The following is a 21,769-nucleotide window of genomic DNA, read 5'->3' as shown; positions in this document are numbered from 1 at the left end:
AAAATAGCAGTTATCAAAAACAATTATTTGGAGGGCTCTGCTCTAACCACTTATGCAGGTGGAGAAGTTTCTAGGAGTGTGAGGAAATGACCATGTGTCACAGCCACAGGAAATGCTGATTTATTTATTGGCTTTGGCAGAGCAGTCTTCTGCAGTTAGGTCTGAGCCAGAGACAGCTTTATGGAACGTGCCAGCAGGAAATCACCTTCCTTAGAAGAAGGAAATCACCTTATCCTCTAATAAAAAACAAGCGGTCCCCATAGTCACGAAATCTGGAGAGACTTGTTTCACAGAAGTTTATGGCTGAGACATTCAAAAGGACCAAAAGAAGTTAAGCCCTTTCAGTCTTAAGGGGTTTTTGGAGGAGGCTATTGAACTCCACTTTTCCCCAAAGGCAATCCATACTTGATTATTTACTCCCTAAATCCTCTGGAAACAGTTCTCAGCCATTGGTTTATCTCATTGTTGTTACTTAGAAAAGCTCAGATTATTGCTACTGTTTTGCCTGTGCAACTATAAAGAGAAAACAAGAGAAATCTATGGTTTTGAAGCAGAAGGCAAAACCACCTCTCAGAGAGTGGTACTTCAGGTTTATCCCATGAGAGTTAGTGACAACAGGTATTCTCCATAGCGCTCTTCTCAATGTGATGGGACCTCATGGTTGGTTGCTAAGGTGATTGGTTGTAACTTCGAGTAAGACTGCTGGTATTTTGATAACTCCATCATGGAGTTCACCCGGGTATTTACTTTATCCAAGGGACTTACTATAGCTATATTGTAGAGCTGAACTCTGCAATTTCAGAGCAAGGGGTTTTGCAAGCGTCTGACAGGCAGTGTCAGCTGACAGGGTTTTATCCCTTTCTTTCTGCTATGATGAGCAATCTGAGAGTAGCACTGCAAATAGAGAGTGAAATTTGAAGAATGTTAAAACAAAACTTCCTTGATTGCAGAAGCTTATGTTGCAGGTTTTCATTGCAGAAATATTGTGAGATGGCTGACACAATTTTTACCAACTGTATCATTGTTTTGTAGCACTCTGGTAATTTGCACATTTGATACTTTTCCCCACTGAAGGTTTATTCATACTCTGTTTTGTACTATTCTCCAGATAGAATCATCTCCCTGCTACTTGCTGACCGTAAGGATCATCAGGATGAGAAATCTCCAGCGAGTGGACACCTGTAAGTATGTCCATTCTTAGCAGTATCTCAGGGTACATACAAGAAGTTTTCTTTTATAATGATATAGCAAACGTTTCCAGGTGTTTCTGAATTAATCCAGTGTTTATGTAAACTAACTGATATAAACCAGGTCAGTCCTTGCTGCTTGCTGGGAGGAGCAAACTCTTCTATCCCCCACCAAATTCTATTCTGACATGGTTGAAATGAACAAGAAAAAACTTTCTAAAATCATTGTGATTGGTAACGTCATTCTTATCTACCCTGAAAATACCATCAAAAATGTGCTGACTGAGAGCTGGATGTCTTGTCCCTTCTAATGGTCATGCAGCAGTTGCTCAGGAGTGAGTCACACAGCAGGAAAGTGGTGGGAAGTGAGTGAGCAGGGAAGGAAAATGCCACTGTTTTGTTAAAGGACATGGAGGTTCCAATTATGCAAAAAGCAGAGGCATGTCACACAAGATAGAAAAGTTAACTGTTTAGTTTGAATCAATATAGCTATGTGACCACCTGTGAAAAGATGCTGAAAGTAGCTCTAGGATGAACATGGAATGGAAATGGTGTAACCCTGCTGTCTCTCTTGATTCTCTTCTTTCACTGTGAGTGGCAGCAATAGCCAGTATGGTCTCTTGCACAGGAAGAGCCAGGGAATATGTTCTGAAAGGTGACGATTCTGGATTTACCATGCAGTACCATGCCCTTCTTACCCTTGTGGTTGTCGCATGTTTTCCTGGAAGGTATATCAGAGGACTTTGCAGTGTCATAGCTCTAAGTGGAGGATATACTAACCATATCTTGGGTTCTATCATTGTGTTGCACTCTCTGCATCCACACTTCCCTCCCAGACCATGGCTGTGGCATGCATGTGATGATGCAATAACACAAAAAGGTTTCATCAAGGACTCATCACAGATCCCTGTGTCAGGCAGCAAGGCAAAATCACAAATAACTAGGTTGCAGAAAGAGATTGTGCAAGCAGAACTGAGGCAATATTTTGCATTAAATACACAGCTGACTAGTTTTCCTACATCTACTCATATAATTAAGGATTGTTTGATATGTTTTGTATCTCAAAGTACAGTTGAGATACAAGACTGATGAATCACGTCAGTACAATAGAGTACTTTGCCAGCCAAAGAGCCGACACTCATCGATCTCCAATGATAAACCTGAAGTCACACAGTCTCCATAACTTCATACAGAGTTACTTTTAAAACATTTTAAAATGAGTATCATTAGTTCTAAGATCTCCAAATATGTTTGTATACCTATTTTTGCAGTTTCAAAATACTTCAAAGTGTTATTATCTGCGTAGAATTTCCCAGATTAAAAAAAAAAATAAGGCAAAAAAAAAAAAAAAAACCCACCAAAACCAAAAAAATCCCCACAACAAACAAAACAAATGGCACACAAAATCAAATGGATGCTTGTACAGTTCTCTGAGGGGGATATACTCGTTAGGTCCACTGCAAAAGTCTCTGACACTTGAGGAAAGAGGAACAAAATAAACTGTAGAAAGGCACAAACTATGATGACAGATCTAGAAAGGAGACCTCAGACAGTTTGCATAGAACATGCTCTCCAACCCTTTCACCACCTTTGTTCCCCTCCTCTGGATGTATCCAAGGACCTTCACATCCTTCTTAAACTGTGGAGCTTTTGAGGCTGCTTATTGTTGATCTGTACCCACGAGGTTAAAGACCCAGGTATGTCTTCCAAAACTTAATGCAAAGTGGGCATGGGTGTCAAGACAGCAGGAGGCAAAGGGCTGTAGTATAGATATAGCAGCCCAAATGTCTGAAGTGAAGACAAATCCCATGGAATCATGATTCTCAGAGTCCCGTCATGTCCTCTATTTGAGGGAAATGGATAGTACTGGGGTAATTTCTGTTGTTGCCGCCTGTGAGCTTGAAGACAGAACAGCTCTTTTCCTTCCCTTGGGGAAAGGAAAGCAAAGGAGAAAGAAAAGGAAAGAGGAAAGAAACGAGGAAAGTGAAAAGAAAATGGAGAAAGAAAGGAGATGCGTGGAGACCTCATAGCAGCCTTCCAGTACCTGAAGAGAGCCTATAGGGATGCTGGGGAGGGACTCTTCATCAGGGACTGTAGTGATAGGACAAGGGGTAATGGGTTAAAACTTAAATAGGGGAAGTTTAGATTGGATATAAGGAGGACGTTTTTTACTGTAAGGGCGGTGAGGCACTGGAATGGGTTGCCCAGGGAGGTTGTGAGTGCTCCATCCCTGGCAGTGTTCAAGGCCAGGTTGGATGAAGCCTTGTGTGGGATGGTTTAGTGTGAGGTGTCCCTGCCCATGGCAGGGGGGTTGGAACTAGATGATCTTAAGGTCCTTTCCAACCCTAACTATTCTATGATTCTATGAAAAGAGAAAGGAAAAGGAAAAGAAAGGGAAAAGGAAAAGAAAAAGGGTGAAATATCCTCTCAACTAACACAGGAAGAAAATATGGAGAAGGAGGATAAGAAATAAAGAGATACGAGTGGTGAGAAGGTAGAAGTGAATTAAAACAGAAGATATGATTCCAGACAAGGACGGTTAAATGCGGGATAAGGCTGGGGCCTGCTGAATATTTTCCAGACAATTTTTTTCCATTAGAGGAATATGGGATTTTGACTCTACAGGAATGTGTTTATTTCTCCACATTTAGTTTTAGGATAAATTTGACAGAATTAAAAATGTTTTTCTGTTTCTGCATTGTAATGTTGAAAGTTATAAACCTAATAATTATGGTGTCAGTTGATGTATTGCAATGCCCTGTGCAATTTCTCAAGCAGTTCTTCATTCTGACTTGGACAGAAAAGCAGCAAGCATTTTTGGGGCAAATACAGTTTCAACATCATAAAATACAGCCTCCATCCAGTTTGAGACAGAGCCAGTGGCTGTAAGGTGACACCTGGCAAAGCCAGACGAAAAATGAGAAGACAAAAACAAGCTCCTGTTACAGGCAGGCGAGTTTTTGCCTTTCCCCATAAGTCAATGTGCAAGCTCTTCTTCCCCCGATCTAAATGCAGAGTCCTTACCTGCTGCTGAAGGGTCCTTTGCATTTACTGCTGCCATCACTTATCTCTCTAAAAAGTCTCATAACAAAGGACATAATTCTCAAAGTTTGTTACCTTTTGCACTATGTAATATTGGATCATTTTATTGTTAAGAACTGTCTAAGAGAGAGTTTCAAGTTGCTGAAACATATTGCATAACCTGCATGAAGGAATACTGTATTCCCCTGGCACAAAGTACATCCCATTTTCAGCTGTAGCCATTTGAGATACACTTTAATTTCAGTGCCTTTGACAAATGGGATGGAATATCCTCCACTTACCTTCTCCTGGTGGACTTATCAAGAAAGACTTGGTCCGTCTCTTCCTGGAGGTGGCAATCAGTTAAGATACAATGTCTGATTCAAAGAGGTCCTTCTGGAGGAAGCCTCTGCTGTCTCCTACCACAGGGGTAGCTCTGCAGCTGCTTTCACAAACCCACACTTTCACAAATCCTCATTAAGAAAATCACTGAAGGCAAGAAGATGAAGGGAAGAGCTGACACCTTTTGCAGGTGTTCTCAGAAGGTGGAGGAGGCTCTCAGGTTCTTCTCATTATACCGCTGAGGGTTAATATGTGTGTGTGTGTGTGCATGCATATATGAGCACAGGAAAGCATGTTTCTTGTGGAAACTGAAGAAATTGGCTCATTAGAAGAGAAAATTCTTACCCTCTTCTTTTACATGCAACATCACAGTTGTCTGCAACTCATGCAAGAGCAGAAACCACCTAGTTTTCTAGGTCATCTTGTGGTCTTTTTCCTTCTTAGAAGGCTATCTTGAAAAAAGTTACACTACCTCAGGCATTTCTGTCTTTAAATTACTCATACTTGCTGTTGGTATCATGCAATAACTTTTCCAGTGTCATGCAGCACCACTGATTTTGCCACATAAACAACTGTTTGGTTTCTTTCCCTACCCAGTAACCCAGGCTGATTGCTATGTGTCATTGTGGCTGCCAACTGCGACATGTGAAAAGTCCCGCACTAAAACTGTGAGGAACTCCAACAATCCAGTGTGGAATGAAACCTTCTACTTCAGGATCCAGAGTCAGGTCAAGGTAAGGAGCAGAAGCTGTCTGCTTGAAGCAGCCTGAAGATTTTGTCTCTGGTGGGTCCTATCTATCACCTGAACTGTGCCCAGGAACTGTTTCAGAGATGGCCCATGATAAGGGACTGTTCAAACTGTTTAACAGTAGAGACGACTGGGTTCTCATGCCTGTTCAATTGGGCTCCTTAGAAGGACCAGAAACTGAGCCCAGTATTGGAGTTTTAGGGTAGCTAGAGACTCATATAAGTCAGTGCAAGATGGATACAGAATTTGAGAGTTAACTAAGCTATCATGAAGTATAGCCAATGTATTACTCACATTGCAGCAATTAAAATGAACTAGGGAAGAATGCATATTTAATTTACAGTATGTTCGTCCAAAGGGGGATGATTCTTAATTTCTCCACTTTTCTTATCAAGCACATCCCCAATACCCCTTCTTCCCTAGACTTATTGATATCCAGAATGTAAACACTATAAAAAACACTTCTCTCTTCCCAGAACGTGCTGGAGCTGACAGTGTACGATGAGGATTTTGTTACTCCAGATGACCATCTCCTCTGTGCGCTCTTTGATACTGCTAAACTTCCAATCGAAAGAACAGTGCTCCTGTATTTTAAGCCCAGCCCACAGGTGAGAGCAAAAAATAAAGCAACCAAGAAACTAGAGGAGAGTTATACAACATATTCAAAATCTTGCGGTTAGCTTTCTGAATCTGCCATGGATGACTTATCCCAGTAATGAATTGCTGTTCAAAATATAAACACAAAAAGTGTGGTAAAAATCTGGATTTGACAGCCTGAGCACCTCCCCCTAGTATTTTTATAAATTATAATAAAGCATATGACTGAAACAGTGCAGGAGGTAGGGGAGGGATCTGACTGTGAGCTACCTCTGTGCAACACCAAAGCTGCATAGCTGCTGCAGGGTGAATGATCTGTAAATATTTTTTCCATGTGAATTACATTCCATGTGATTACATCTACTTTCATTTCATTGTATCTACTTTCATCCCAGAGGCAAAGCTCTATGTATCCCAGGGCTGTCCACTGCAGTGACACCTCAGCTGGGACTGAGCCTGCTGACTTGTCTATGGGAATTAGTGCGGTTTTGGAGCTCTGGACGACTGATTTACTCTGTTTCTCAGTTTCCTATCCATAAAATAAGAAGAGTTTTGACTCCCTTTGAGATCTATGTATGAGATCAGTGAAATATCTTCCATGCACCTTCTTGATACCACAGGTCGATTGTTTTTGGTACCCAAACTAGGTCACTCACTAGCTCATATGTATCGGCCCTGGCTTACAGGTTGCAAAACTGTAACTGAATCACTAATTAATGCCAATCTCTGTTTATTATGTTACAGTTACGGCTGGAAAGTACCTTTAGCTTCCAAACTAATATCAATGACAGTAAGTTAAAACAGGATACTGTCAGGAATAGTTGGGAGAAGAAGGTAGGATTTGGAAGACAAAGCAAGTTCCAGCAAGTTCAGCAGCACCTTCACACTAAGAGATAAAAGTACAGGTTGTTTTGAAGATATCTTAGAGAAATAAATTGCTGAGGAAGGAATCATTAAACTATCTGGTTTGAGATGTTGTTTCAGACCTTCCAGTCTGAAATATTTGTCACAGCCTGAGCACTGCAAACAATTACTTCAGTATTGTGTACCAGGGTTAAGAGAAGGGAGAAAGCATTGTGTAGCTACTTCATCTATTTCTTGCTTTTGCTTTCAGGCTACGGAGGAGCTAGAGGTTGAATTCAAATTGGAGGCTGCGTAAGTGATAAACACATTATTTTTAAAAATGCAAAAGTCATTAACTGCTAAACCAAAGAAACGGCATTAGAAGTCACACTTTGTGGGGTTTCTGTAAAAAAAGTGTCAGGCTTCTCTTACATCACTACTGCAGCCAAAGACACCAGGCTGATCTCCCCAGTCAGCTTGTTCTGCAGTTTAGTTGTTTCCGAAGGTGCACCTCCCAGCATTGTCTCTTCTATCCACAATGTCAAGTTTGTCAACTTGTAGACATTTCAGAAGACTTTCTGCGTGTGAGTGCATGCATGTCTATCAATTTTTCCATGCCTCTTTCAGCTTATGTATTGGACAGACTCCTGATGTTGAGCCATCTTGGTTAGGTTTGCAGTGTATCTCTGACTCTTCAGTTTTCCCTTGCAGCACTGTTTTGGTTCTAGTAATTCTGTTTTCTTTATGCCCAACACAATGGCAATGTGCAGAACTTCTTGTCCAGCATTGTCATCCTGCCATCCATATGAATCAGTATTTTTGTCTCTGCTGCCACATGGTAACCAATGCATGGTCGAAATAAAGTGACCAGCCTAAGGTCAGCCCTATTTCTAGCCAAGAGCCAAGACCAGAGTTCAAGTCACTCCACATCATCTCCTGACTTCACCTGAAAGATCTGGAAAGCTTTCCTTTTTCCCATGTGATTGGTACCCACTGTCCTGTGCCCTCTTAATTGTATTTGCATACCAGCATATAAGTAGAACTGGGCTTCCCAACAGGGTCATGCTGGCCTATGAGCATGTTACAGCTAAATTGCATGTACTTTACATGTTCTAGTAAGGAGAAGAATTTGACTGCCTAACCACAGATTCCAGTTTGGATGATCATGAGATCGCACTGCAAAAAGTAGCTATGATGTACATTGCTCAGCTTTGTAACAGAGGCAAGTCCCGTCAGAGCAGTGTTCAGTCCAAGCAAGCATGGAAAGGAGCTTGGTGCATACTTGCTGGGGTCCCTCTGGCTGTCATTCTTCTAATAGGGGATAAAGGGAAACACCCTGGGCAAGGGTGCGTGGGCATTTGTTTCATCTAAAAAAACCCATGTTTCTCATTTTGTTTCCCAGTTCTGGTCCTCATGAAACCATTGCTACCAATGGAGTGCTGGTGGTATGTGTCTTTTTCCTAAGAAAGTCTCTCTAAGCATTTTCTTAATATAAAGGGGAAGAGGGGGTTACAGAAGTCAGTAGACCAGTTCTTTCTCTTTTGTCCCTCTTTCCTATGTATATGCTTTGAAAATGGGGTATTTTATTGCCCTATTTGTTGATATCCCATTATTTCCCATTTGTCCAAATTGTGTATCCTTGTAGCTGGAGGATGCTCTACAGCTTCCAAAGCTTTTCCTTTTTATTAGTCAGTGGCTACTGGTCAAAAGCCCAAAAATGCCAGGGGATTACGCACTTTGGGTAATTAGACATGTCCAAAAGCTGAGTGATTGACAGTTCTCAGTAACGAGGTTGGGCTGTGATGATTTTTCTCACAGATTCCTGCTCTCTGCCTTTTACAGTGTCGTGAACTTTGCTGCTTGGAAGTTGAAGTGGCAGAGAAGATGCAGCAAAAATCAAGTAAGGTTATTGCTTTGTTATCTATTTACCAATAACTGCATGCTTACAGATGAGATGATGCTTTTTTTATATAACGTATTAGTGGATAAATAGTGTTTACAGCATTAAGTGCAGTTAACACCAGGTGAATACATTAGATTATTACAGACTTCAATGACTGCATCTCAGACTCCCTTAGGTGTATGTAAATATACATGCATTAAAGGTGAAATCCTAGATCTATATAACTGTGAGAACATTGAGTCCCCTTTTTATGAAAATAACATCTCCTTTGCTCTTTTCCCTTTGCTGCCAGTGCTGCCTTCAGAGCCCTTTCCACTAGTCAAAGCTGTGACCCAAAATCTACAGCTCTGCTATCTGCACCCCACTTTCAATCAAGCCAACACACATTTCTCACTACTTTTTTTCTGCTTTTTTAGAGAAAGAGCTTTCCCTCACTGTGAAGGGCTCCTTTGAAGGAACACAGGATATCACACTGGGCCCTGACGGAGTGGCCAGCCCATCAGGTCCCACTAAGTTCCACTATGTCAAGTATGCGGAGCCAACACTGGATGTCATGTTGCCAAAGAAGAGGCGCTACCACCCTGTATGTTGGCCTTAATAATGAACTGACCATGAGTGCCACTCTAAAATGTGGGAGGAGGTGGAGAGGGTAAAGCCATTACAGTATTTCTCCTAAAGCATGTTGTTTCCCCAGTGGACCTGTAAGTACACTACGGAGACGGGCTCCCCAGCCGTGATGCTGAATTCATTGCCCATGGGAAGGCAAACAACCATTGCAGAGGTAAGCATCACTTCCAGCTGTTAGGAATGAAAGGTCACTCAAGCAGTAAGCATTCCCCATAATATTGTCCCAGATAGATGCTAAGAGATTCAGAAATGTTAAGATTTTTTAACTCAGACCTTCAACAAAGATGAGGTTTGTTTCTCCAACTGTTTTATCCCAGAAGCAGGTTGTCCTTCCATTAGTCTCCATTCTGTGCCAGTAGTGAACAGAGAGACCAACTAGCATGTCAGAACATATGATGATTCATTCACTTCATCTCTCCCTGTTTACCCAAAGACTCACTGACCTATTCTTAGGGTCCAAATGGAAAGTTGCTTCTTGGACACAAGATAGAAAAAAGTCAGTAAACCTTCCCTTAGTAAACCATGTGTTTAAAGGGACACTGTATTAAAGTACATTGAAAATACTAGGCATAGCATATGGATTTTAGAGAATGCAATAAGAATATTGCTTGAAATAGCTGTATGTGCTCTATAATTTTGAATTAAATTAATAGAAGAAAAAGATCCTTACTATATAAAAAAATGTTTCTGATACAGATATCCAGATTATTAGGGATGATCTTGTCCTAATATTAGTTAGCAGTAGGAGAACATTGGATTTCAGGGTTATTAAAACATCCTCTCAGACCAGAGAGCTTTTTGTCAGTTAATATGAAGGCTGCAACAACAATTTTAAGACAGGATGAAGTCTTGGCAGAAGCAAATGCAGACTTGCTGTCTCTTCACTGTGAGACTGTGGCCAGGATGTCAAAGATCTGCTCTGTATTAGAACATAAAGAACGGGAAATGTATAAAAAATGGTATTTCAGGATGCTGCAGAAAACTTGTGAATAACACGGGAAATGGGACTTACTGCATGAGTCTCAGGAACCTCCTTTACCAAGACTGTTAATGGTTTCTACAGCCTGGAAGTATTTTGGGATTTGTTAGTAGGGATGTTCCACTAAGGATAAGTGAATGCTTTCAGAAATGCATGTCATGATCTCAGACATTTAAGTTTGGGATTGCCAGACTTTGCTGGGGTCTAAATCAAGCTCTGACCCCAAGACAGAAAGGGACGATATTTAAAAATGAAAACTAAAAAAAAAAAAAAATAATTTAAAAATTGCAGTACATATTCTTGTTTTTCAGGAGAAAAGATTTGACTTGAATGTGACAGCACAAAGCTGGTAAGAGGGTTTCTATTCCTAAAGGCTTACCTGGGTTACAGATTTTGATACTGTTATAGCCACATGGAAATGACACAAGTAGACCCTATCAGAAAACTAGAACCTAAAAAAAAAAAAGTTGATAAACATGTATGTACTTCCTTTCTGACCATAGAATATTATTTTTGATAAATGTCAGTCTCTGAAATTCACAAGAAGACTGAAGCTAACTAAAAAAGAAGAGACAGGAATAAACATTAAACTTGATCAGAAATTGTGAGCATGTATTTTCTCTTAACTGTCAATATTCAGTGGTGATAAACCTTGTATTCTGTTAAGCCCAGTTGTACTGTACATTGAGTAGTAACCAAGGTAGACAACGTGGCTACTGATTCAATATCTGTAGACATGCTGATTGATACACATCAGTGAATATCACATTACTCGTAGCTATACGTAACACACAGAACTGGGCAAGACTTTTTTTTTTTTTTTTTTTAATGCCCCAAAAAATAAAAGGGGGAAATAGCTTCATTTTGAATTCAAAGTGTTCTCCCATTCATTTCAGAAAAGCGAGTGATCTATGACAACGGGAAAAACAGTCTTTTTCCAGGACAGGAAAAATGCTTCTCGCTTATTTGTTTTACTTTCAGGCAGTTTGTTTGTGTCTTCATTTACAGTGGAAACTGGCATTTCCTGCTCCACCTAACTTAATTCTCCTTGCATGTTTTCATTTACAAATATCTTGTAATCATTTGGTTGGTTTTATCCAAATCTTACAGTGGAGAAATCTCATAAAAATGTTTACTGGTTTCAATGAAATTGTGACCTCGGTAGTAGACAGAAGTTCTGTCACTGAAAGAAAAGGCAAACACATGCCATTTACAATGCCTGTACAGGGCTAGCTGGCCAGCCAGGAAGTCCATGGGTAGCTCTGGCCTGAAGACATCAATGGCAGACCTCTCGCCCATTGATGTCACATACGCACAGGTGAGGAAGAGGGAGAGGTTAGTGAATGGAAGAGCACAAATGCTACGGGAATAAGCTACAACAGTGAAGTTTTAAGGAATGATATTAAATTATGAAATTGATATAAATGAACTATTTTTCTGATTATTATTATGCTTTACAATTTCTGAGTCAAGAGTGATGTGAAATGCAATTGCTAGTGTGGACCCATGAGACAACTTGTGCAAGTGCAGACAGACCAGGGCAGTGGAGGTGAAATCCTGCCCCACTAGCCTCAGTGACCCATTTCCATCCATCCATCCAGAGGCTGGATGTCACCCAGGTCACTCCTCCATTGAGCAGGATTATGGGGCCACTCGTGCCTGGCTGACGGGTGGATGGGTTTCCTCCGCAGGGACGCTCACCGCTAGAGGGGGATGTGTTCCCACTGGTGTTGCTCAAAACGAGACCACGTTGGAAATGCCAACATTTGAAAACCGGTTTTTGGTTTAGATTTAGAATGCGAAAATACCCCCTGAAATAGGAATCAATGCACTCAGTTCCGACCATTTGCACAGATTTTCTAGATTTATAATTATTTTGCTTTTAGAATATTCATTTCAATTTTCTTTTCTTTCTTTTTTTTTTTTTTTTTTTTTTTTTTTCATTTGTAAATACTCTACGTTGTTTCTTCATCCATGAGTTAATAACAGGGTATAACACCACTGGCTAAGCTTAGTAACTGAAATAACTTAGTTACTTAGTAACTGAAATAACTTTTCTTACTCTTAAAAACAGCTACAATATTTTCTCTTGCTCCTATCACATTGCATCACCCTGTTTGAAGGGAAGGGTGCTGTAGATTACCTTTGCTCAAAGTTATAAGATTGATACAGGTGTGTTAATATGTAAAACATGTGCCTGTTTTTATCTTAGTAATTGTTCATGCCACCGAGACCTGGACATGCGCTTTGGGTTTGACTTATGTTCAGAAGAGATGATTTTCCTGAGAAAAAGGAAGAGATATGTAGCAAGTGCTCTCAAAAATGTCTTTCACCTACAACAGGATCTGGAGGATTGTGAAGTAAGTGTGAAGTGGAAGGGCGTAGATCTCGAATTTCTAGTGCTTTCATGTATTCTTCTAGATGAGCCATCAGCAAAATGGGCCATGTGTCTGTTGTGCGGGTACAAGCTTGTCCATTTGTCTTAAGCATATTTGCATCTGCTGACAAGATTTGTTATTGCAAGAATCGCTAGCTGCAGAAATTGCATTCTTCATGACTGTCAAATTGGAATTTGTCAGATTTGAGGTGTGTTCATCACTGCCATCCTATTCTATAGCTGGCTTAGTTCAGAAATACCTTGTATTACATACATTGCGTGACAAAGATTTCTTTCCTTGTTCAGATTTCATCATTTTGTGAGAGTTTACGATAAATATCTGAATGCTTCTTAGAGTATTTTCCCTTTCTTGCAATTTCAAAATTCCTTCAGAACAATATAATTTATTTTAAAATAACTTCATTATACTGAAGAATAACAGCATTGATGAAGGTGGCTTAACAACACTGGCTGTGGACTGAGGGTGTTTCACCATGGAGTTGATGTGGATTTTCATACAGTAGTAGTAGATGTGTGAAATAAGGAAAAAGTTCAAGGCCAGGTTGGATGAAGCCTTGGGTGACATGGTTTAGTGTGAGGTGTCCCTGCCCATGGCAGGGGGGTTGGAACTAGATGATCTTGAGGTCCTTTCCAACCAACCCTAACTATTCTATGATTTTATGATTCTAAGTGGCAAAGGAGTGGGAAATGTAGAGAAAATGTATTGTTGCCTCCACATAAGGCTTTCTTCTCATTCATCTGTACCCCTATTTGTCATAGAGATAGGCAAGAACCTAGGTTTGGGTTAATCTCCAAAATCATGTTTATACAAAGGGAAGCAGCAGTAGCAGTCACTGCTTGGTTTTGGAGCTTTTCTTTCTGAAAAGGAACCCATGCTCTGAGTCAGGACGTGGGCTGGGTGTGGTGGTCAGTCCCCGATGCAGTCCAGGATGCAATGTTGAACACTGTTGGTGTGAATGTCCTACCCTCCTCTGCCCAACAGGTCCCCGTTGTGGCTATCATCACGACAGGTGGAGGGCTGAAGTCAATGACAGGACTCTATGGCAGCCTCAGGGGACTCAAGAAATTAAATCTCCTTGACTGCATAACATACATCAGCGGACTGTCTGGCACCACATGGTAAGCCAGCTTGTGCAGGGGGCTTGACCAGGTCTTTTGAGGGTGACACTGCTGCAGAGAGGAGCTTCTGAAAACAGACAAGATCAGATTTTCTTCAAACATTGTAGAAACATGCCATTGAATATTAATTTGATCTCATGCACCAATCTTTTATTAGCAATTCTTTACAGTGTTTTTCAACTCCACATTTGCAGCAGTTAAATACACCTATGACAATTACACTTGTCAAATAGCTTCTAAGTAGTTACTGTGGATGTACCTGTGGATGCCCATAGCATCATGCATCTTCCTCTCTCCACCAATGTCCCAGTTGTTCCCAGTAACTTGTGAGACTGGGTCTGCTTTCTGACTAGTTACACAGAGAAAACTGCAGAACAGTGAACATTTACCCCTGTAACCAGTCAGTTTCGGAAAGGACTGAGTTCCCCTGAGCAGCATTATGCCCTGCTCACAGGACCTACAACTGCCCATCATCTCATGGTCCCATGTAAGGAAGGCTGGTAAAATAGAGGATGGTATTAAAATAAGGCATAGTGATACCATAAGATTAACACTAAGTGTCACAAAGCCAAGAGATAGCAGCTGGTCTGAACTGATTTATGGTTCTGGAAAATAAACAAAGAAAATTAATAATAATTTTCTGCCTAGTTTGTGCTTCAGAAATGTACCTATGTTCACACCTGGCAATTTTATCCCTTATGCTGCTGCCAGTTATCTTCAGAAAAAAGAATTCAAGCACATAAAAAAAATATCCTTCAGGGCCATGTGTAAAACAGTCATAGAAACTCTGGAGTATTCATTCTGCTGGATGGAGCAGCAAAACCAGGGGATGTAAGAGCAGAAGTGGATCCCTAAATGTAAACCTCTGTCCCAAAAAAGCACAAAATATCAAGTCATTTTTTGCTCATTTTGACTTTTGCTGTCTGTATTATCTTTCTCCAGGACCATGGCCAACTTATACAGAGATGCCTACTGGTCACAGAAGGACCTAGACTCACATATTGGTGAAGCCCAGAAACAAGCAACCAAATGCAAGATGGGGTGTTTCTCTATGGATCGTATGAAATACTACAACAAGCAGCTTTGTCAGCGTAAAGAAGAGGGATACAGGACATCATTTATAGATCTTTGGGGGCTCATGATTGAGTACTTGCTTAATGATGGGGTATGATGTATATTTGATTTCTTAGAGAACCATGGATTTTTCTCTTCATGAGTGGAGAGGAAACCAGCCTATCATTTCAGAGAATATACCTCAAAATGGAGTGGAGTTGCTCATGACAACAAACTCTCAGATTTTTTGATTAGTGTTAATAGTCTGCTTAGGGAGAAATGCATCCTGTATGCTAACACATTTGATTGTGGGTGCAGCCGTTTGAACTCTGGCTAGTATTTAACTAGCAGTGGAGGCAATCTTGGGCCATTTGATTACATATGCGAAAAGAGTTCACGATGAACTGCAGAGTAAACTCAACAGTGTGAAAACTATCTGAAGCAAGCATAAAACAGCTAGAATGCTCGGTGATTTGCATCTACTGGCAGGTAACTTGATCTGCAGGTACACTGGAAGCAAGAGCATATTTTTCTTCTGCTGACAAGGACTGCTCAGACAGTAGCTGGTTTAAGTGACTTAATTTTATAAGCAATTACAAATTTGCTTTTCTGTTATTTGAAGTGGTTTCTGCCCTTACAGTACAGCAGTCCTCTTCCTCTTCTCTCCAGATGGACCACAGTTCAAGGATGTGTGCTTTGGCGGTTGGGAAGTGGGAAGGGACGAGCTGTTGAGGATTGAAGAGAAGTGTCTTTCAGTGCGGGCAGAAATGCTGCAGTCATTCAGCCATTCATTTGGATTTATTTAATTATTTTTATATAATTACTGATATAGTATAATATATATATAAACAGAAAATAAATACATACAGAGAATACTATATATTAAACAAAGGCAGAAGCTGAATAGCTGCCTCTCTTTATCTCAGCTAGATGAGGTCTCCCTCCCAGTCTAGTCAAACATCTTTGAGCAGTGCTGACTGTTGCTATATAACCATTAACCTCTCCCTAAACTGTCAGAACAAGCTGCTTTTAAACGTATCAGCAGTTCATGAGATTTTAGGTTTTTTACAAACCTCTTCAGTGAGAATATGCTTTTCCAGAAAAGCTGGTTGGGATGCAAATAATTTGCTGGCCAATTCTAGTCCCTTTGCAAGGCAGGACTGTGATAGCTGTTGTGTACTATCAAAGAAAACTCACTGCTGACATACTCAAGGGCTTCCTTCAGGCACCGGGGAGCAATGACTGCTCATTACATCCCTCATTCTATTAGGCATCTTGCCCCTTCTCCTGCTTTCCAGGGCAGTACATTGTAGTACGTATAGTCACGTACACAGAAATAGCTTTCCCTCCCCGTGTCCCTTTGTGAACACTTACCCAGTCAGGAAAGATCCTGGGAAAATGGTCTGTCACAGGCTGGGTGCCTGCCGCACTCTGTGCAATGGAGCTGCTGTGGCACGCCCTGTGTGCTGGGGGCAGAGACCCACTTGGCTCCCCCAGCACCACTGAATTCAACATGTTGTTTCCATCTCTTCTCATATAACTGTTTTTCCTCAAAACCAGAAAGACCCCCACAAACTTTCAGAACAGCAAGAAGCACTGTGTGACGGCCAGAACCCACTGCCCATCTATGTGTCAGTTAATGTCAGGGACAGCTACAGCACCAATGATTTCAAAGGTAAGAATAATGTTTCAGATCCTGTGGGGTTAAAACTGGCAAATGGATTCCTGTGATTCACTCTTCTCTGCTTGGCAGCACTTGGAGAAAACAGTCCTGGTGTGTTAGTTGCTTTTTTGAGAAATAACCACCATTTCTATGCCTTACAATTTTAACACAAGAGCTTTTTGAGATCAGCATTTCACTGTCTAGACATACACAGTGGAAATCCTGCCAGAAAGGCCATTTTTGAAATATTATCTGATGCATCTAAAATAAAAAGTATTGGAATTGTCTGAGGATTAAATATCACTTTTGTCAATGCCCAGTTACATTTTCAATATGAAGAAAGACCGCATAGTTATGGGAAAGTTTGGGAAAGCATCCAGCCTTGCAGCTGAATCCTTTTCTTTTCCCATTGTTCTGGCTATTTCTTTTTTTGCATGAGGAGAAGCAACTGGAGGAGGAGAAGAGGCAAAGAAGAAATTCAGATCAGATTTTTTCTTATTGAGGAGAAAAAATGAACCACTTCTGAACAAAAAGGAAATTATGGCCCATGACCTTTCTGTCCCAGTCTTTGCTCACACTGCAGTTATATCATAGAATCATAGAATGGTTGGGGTGGGAAAGGACCTTAAGATTAGAGAACTGCACTTCATTTGAGGAGAGCATCCAAGGAAGGCAAGAACAAGTTCTGTCTTCCTTAGTACTACACATTAAGAGTATAATTTGCCTCTTTATAACAAACTGATTTCCGAATAGCTGAGTTCCTATCTGCACGTAACCAAATTATTCAAGGGAAGTTAAATTGACTGTACTGATAACGGTGGCATAACCTTGTGCATGCTGGCGAACCTTGGACTGGTGCATACACAAAGAGTGTGTAAGAACTGGAGCCTTTCTGTGCTCCTGGCATACACCTTGTGCCATGGGCCACCAGCATTACGAGCAGCATGTTCTTGCCCCCCTGTTGTCACAGTGTCTCAGCTCAGCTGCCTGGCCCCGCAGCTTATAAGTTTATAAGAGAGGCTTGGCAAATGCAGCAGAACAAACAGAAATCAGACCAATGTATGCCTTAGCTGCCTCTCTTTCCACACCCGTGTGAGAGCCTTCTAAGTGTTCCATTGTGGCTGTATTGCAGAGTGGGTGGAATTCACGCCCTATGAGGTGGGACTTCCGAAGTATGGTGCATTCGTCCGCACAGAGCATTTCGGAAGCGAATTCTTCATGGGGCGCTTGTTGAAAAAGCTCCCTGAGTCCCGGATCTGCTACCTGCAAGGTGATGTATTGCACTGTCCTGGCACAGAGGTGTTTTGGAGGGGTATAACGATGTTAACTAGAGGGTGGATATTTCTGGTCTAAGGTACTGAACACTGCAATGATAGCACCTGCCAGCAAATGGGGGTGTGCTGCAGTTTGTCCAAAAGAATACAGTAAAAAATCCTACATCTTTTCTTTTTTTTTTCAGTTTCTTGTCACAGTCTTGGTATACACTTTTTTTTTTCTCTTTAATGTTAGAGATGGAATATTCCTTTGATTCCTCTCTGAATGCATTCCAACAAATTTTAAGAAAACAGGAAACCTGCAGCTATGCTTTCACTGTGAGGTTTAACTTCAACTCCACACACAGAACCCCATCCACTAAAGATATAGGCTGCCCAGGACAAAAACATGAGACCAGAAGAGAAGGGTCTCTGAACCTCTCTGGTCAGTCCCTGACTTGTACTCATGGGTTGTGTATGAAAGTCATAATATCCCTTTACCAAGGAGTCAGTCACTGGGAAGTGAACACAGAGCAGTGTGAGTTTGGTTTCAGTCATCTCATCTTACACTTGCACTGTTTAGAAGCTGCTTGGTTTCAGCTGTGCTGAATAGTCCATCATTAGAAGGAATATCTTTAAGATACTACCTCTTAGGCTGGCCTTTCTTACCTGGCCCATTAGTGGGAAATTCATTTTTTATATACTTCGTATGCTCTACTGGCTTCTGTGCCCTTGAAAATTAAGAAGTCTAATTGTGTTAGACTAATCAGAACACATTTTTATATTTGCAATGGTAAATGAAATGGTGGCATTGTGTTTTATCAACAAAGGCACCAGTTCCCCTTGTGAGGAGGCAGAGAGGGGCAATCCTGAATGTAGAAAAGAGTGCACAGTAGAGCAGGAGCCCACTGCATTTGTGAGCACTACACGTTGTGATGTGAGATCTTCTCTTACAACCCAAATGGTTCAAGAGCCAGTTCATTCTGCTGTGGAAGAGTTCAGGGTGCATGAAAGCTGACCAGAGATGAGCAGAAAAAGAAGCTGGAGTAAGGAAGACAGGGATAGAGAGGATATTTTTGTGACGTCTGCATTATCTGAGCTCTTATTTTGCTCTTGAGGGAGTGGTTTTTTTCTCTTTTACTTCTCTCCCATTCTTCTCTCTCTACTGTGCAGCAGAGCCATGTAGTAGGTTAGGTGCAGAACTTACAGCAGCATGACCTGAACCAATGCCATAGAAAGTTAAGAGGAATTTAACAGCTCGAAAGTTTAGAAATGTTTCAATTAGACTCATTCAAAAATTAATCCAGGAGGTGAGAATAGAAGGGAAAAAAACCAGTTTCTTGTTAGAACGTGTCCTTATGTTCACTAATCCTTTTACAGGTATGTGGAGCAGTATATTTTCTGTGAACCTATTACAAATATGGGGATTGTCCCACAGTTCAGAGGACTTCTGGAAGAGATGGACACAAGACAGAATAGAGGAAGTCGGTGAGATATTATTAAGCCTTTCATTTGTGGCCACATATTCTTCTGATGCCTTTTGATATCACTCTATTAACTACGCTGAAGCCAGCATCATAGGATCCTTCTAAGAGATAGTGACTTCCCCTCCCACCATAAAGACTAAGAGGAAGAGGGTAATCAGGGAAATGCTGGTCTAATTACTAGACTTATTAAAACCTTACTGATTAAAAAGCTCTGTCCTTAAGAGGACACTTTAGTGGGGTCACACATTTCTCAGGAAGTGTTTTAGCATTGCACATTCTTACTCAGCCATACAGAACCTAGAAGCAGTGGCAGAGAATAAAGCTATTTTTACTGCCTGTGCAGAGAAGAAACCAGAATATCAATCAGTTAATCAATATTTCCTGGGTTTGTACTTTATTACTGAATAAATGAATTACTTATTTGGATTCATCTTGGTGATAAGATAAATGAGGCCCAGAGGGTATTTTCTGAAGCAATACAGAAACTATGGGTTTATTGCTAAATCATTTAATATGATAGTAACTGCAATTACAGACTTCCTGAAAATAAAGACATACATCTGTGTATCACAGAAACCACGAACTCTTTCCTGCTGCATTGTCAGCCAGCCACTTGTTCTGGCAAAGCAGGTTGTGATTTCAAGAAACCACACCTTGGGCCATTTCTACTTTTCACCCACATACGCTGTCATGTAGCCACCCTGTAGTTTCTAAATACGAATGTATGCCCTAGGTTTTCCTGGGATGCTGACATTCTACTGATTAAGCATACACTCATGTAGCCATGGGTGATTATCAGATAGAAGCTGTCACTCTTGAAACAAACCCTGTGGTGCCCTGTTGTTGCCCATCTGACTAAGTGGGAGCATAGGCTTCAACCCCATTTTCTCCATGCTTGCCTCTGTTTCCTGATATCTTCCTGTGAGAATGTGTAACTTTCTGACAGGACACTCTCTGAATCCCTTAATTTCCTTAGAGATGTCCCTTTAAAGACTGCTTCTGATGACCTGTTTTCAGGCCAAAACTTAAAAAGACCATCAGCAGACCTCTGTCCAGCAGCCACTCATCTCCTTCAGAGCAGTTTTTGTGTATTAAATTAATCATCCCAGAACAACCTCTGAGCTCTCCTATGCACCAGGACAACCAGAAATGAACATCAGTTAACAACTGGTTCACCAGTTTTTCTCCCCTCCTCTAGATGAAGACCCAGTGTTGCCTACAAGACCCCACGAGCTGAGGACTCGCATGTACACTCCTCCTGGCCCCCTGTCCAGCGCCCTTCGGGGAGCATTGACCGACCGCTTCTCCGTGGCTCAGCACCACAACTTCCTGAAGGGCTACCAGCTGCATAACAACTACATGGAGAATGAGCACTTCTGTCGATGGAAAGGTAATGGGGACTTACATTTAACAGGCATCATTTTTCAGGTGATTTTGGGGAGCGGAATTTAGGAATGAATCCTGTCAGGCTTTGCAGGGAAATAAAAATCTCTGAAAGAATATTTATTTTCTGAATGGAGAGATGAGATTAAGACTTCATTCTTACTAGGTATTTAAGACTTTAAATATAAGCATGAGTTTATGTGCTTTAGCTGAGATCTCTGTGGTCCAGACTGAGAGGGTAGGCTTGCAGCTGTCAGAACCAAATTTAAAGTAGCAAATAGCAGAGTGAACATGGAAGAAAGCTTTATTTGGAAAGACGATGCCTCTAACTTCAGTTGCAACCGGGATATCCCAGAAAATATAACCTATGAGAGAAGGCTGGAGAGGGATGAGGCTTTGTAGTCCAAAAAAGAAGGGAGGCATAAATCCAAACACAAAAAGGGATGGGGATATTGTGTTCTACAAATCAGTAATGGATAAAAGGTGAAACAATGATTGAAATGAAGAAAGGCAGGTTTAAGTTATATATTAGTAGTAGTTTCCTGGCCCTAATGAATATGACAAATTACTGGAATTTCTTGCCTGGAAACTCAACATAGAGGATTTTTCAGAACAGGAATTCAGGTGGCATTTTGCAGTCCCTCCCATGTCTATTTCACAATGTGATAGTATGGCAATTAAACTGAACAGGCCACTGTGATGGTCAGCTCCACCTTGCATTTCTTTTTCCAGTCAAAATACCTGCAGATCATTTCTTATTCCAAGAAATATTTTCCTTTCAGACACTGTGTTAGACTCACGTCCCAACCAGCTGATGGAAAACTCTGATCACTTGGGCATGATAGATGCTGGATTTTTCATCAATACCAGCAGTCCACCGCTTTTAAGGCCACAGAGGGAAGTGGATGTTATCATATATTTAAGTTATACTACTGGATCACATACATCGGTGAGGAGGATCTTGTTACTACCATGTCTTGTTTCTCCTTGTGAATGTCTAGCCTGTAGTGCCTAGAAATGCTAGTTGTTTTGACTGTTCAGTTTTTAACTGCTGCATTCCCCTACATTTTTCACTGTAGTGATTAACACTGTTCCTATTTCTTCCTGCCATTCCTGCAGTCTCTCTTGCTGATTTATGAACATGTTGAATGTTCATTATTCAAGAG

The 21,769-nt window shown here is 41.0% G+C and overlaps 1 protein-coding gene across 1 annotated transcript in view; it reads left to right on the top strand.

Moving 5' to 3' along the window:
- Positions 1-21,769, top strand: part of LOC136017747 (cytosolic phospholipase A2 epsilon-like) — a 33,233-nt gene that overhangs the window by 9,049 nt on the left and 2,415 nt on the right. Inside the window, exons 3-19 of the mRNA XM_065686300.1 lie at positions 1,109-1,181; positions 5,148-5,284; positions 5,775-5,906; positions 7,010-7,050; positions 8,141-8,183; positions 8,581-8,638; positions 9,058-9,224; positions 9,336-9,422; positions 10,559-10,596; positions 12,460-12,607; positions 13,628-13,764; positions 14,707-14,929; positions 16,378-16,492; positions 17,613-17,750; positions 19,114-19,221; positions 20,419-20,610; positions 21,386-21,552. Of these exons, the coding sequence (XP_065542372.1) occupies positions 1,109-1,181; positions 5,148-5,284; positions 5,775-5,906; positions 7,010-7,050; positions 8,141-8,183; positions 8,581-8,638; positions 9,058-9,224; positions 9,336-9,422; positions 10,559-10,596; positions 12,460-12,607; positions 13,628-13,764; positions 14,707-14,929; positions 16,378-16,492; positions 17,613-17,750; positions 19,114-19,221; positions 20,419-20,610; positions 21,386-21,552 (2,004 nt within the window). The remainder of the gene's footprint in view (positions 1-1,108; positions 1,182-5,147; positions 5,285-5,774; positions 5,907-7,009; positions 7,051-8,140; positions 8,184-8,580; positions 8,639-9,057; positions 9,225-9,335; positions 9,423-10,558; positions 10,597-12,459; positions 12,608-13,627; positions 13,765-14,706; positions 14,930-16,377; positions 16,493-17,612; positions 17,751-19,113; positions 19,222-20,418; positions 20,611-21,385; positions 21,553-21,769) is intronic.

The sequence above is a fragment of the Lathamus discolor genome, chromosome 6 (genome assembly GCF_037157495.1).
Source record: "Lathamus discolor isolate bLatDis1 chromosome 6, bLatDis1.hap1, whole genome shotgun sequence".
Lineage (NCBI taxonomy): Eukaryota > Metazoa > Chordata > Aves > Psittaciformes > Psittacidae > Lathamus > Lathamus discolor.
This window is presented reverse-complemented; position numbering and strand designations above follow the sequence as displayed.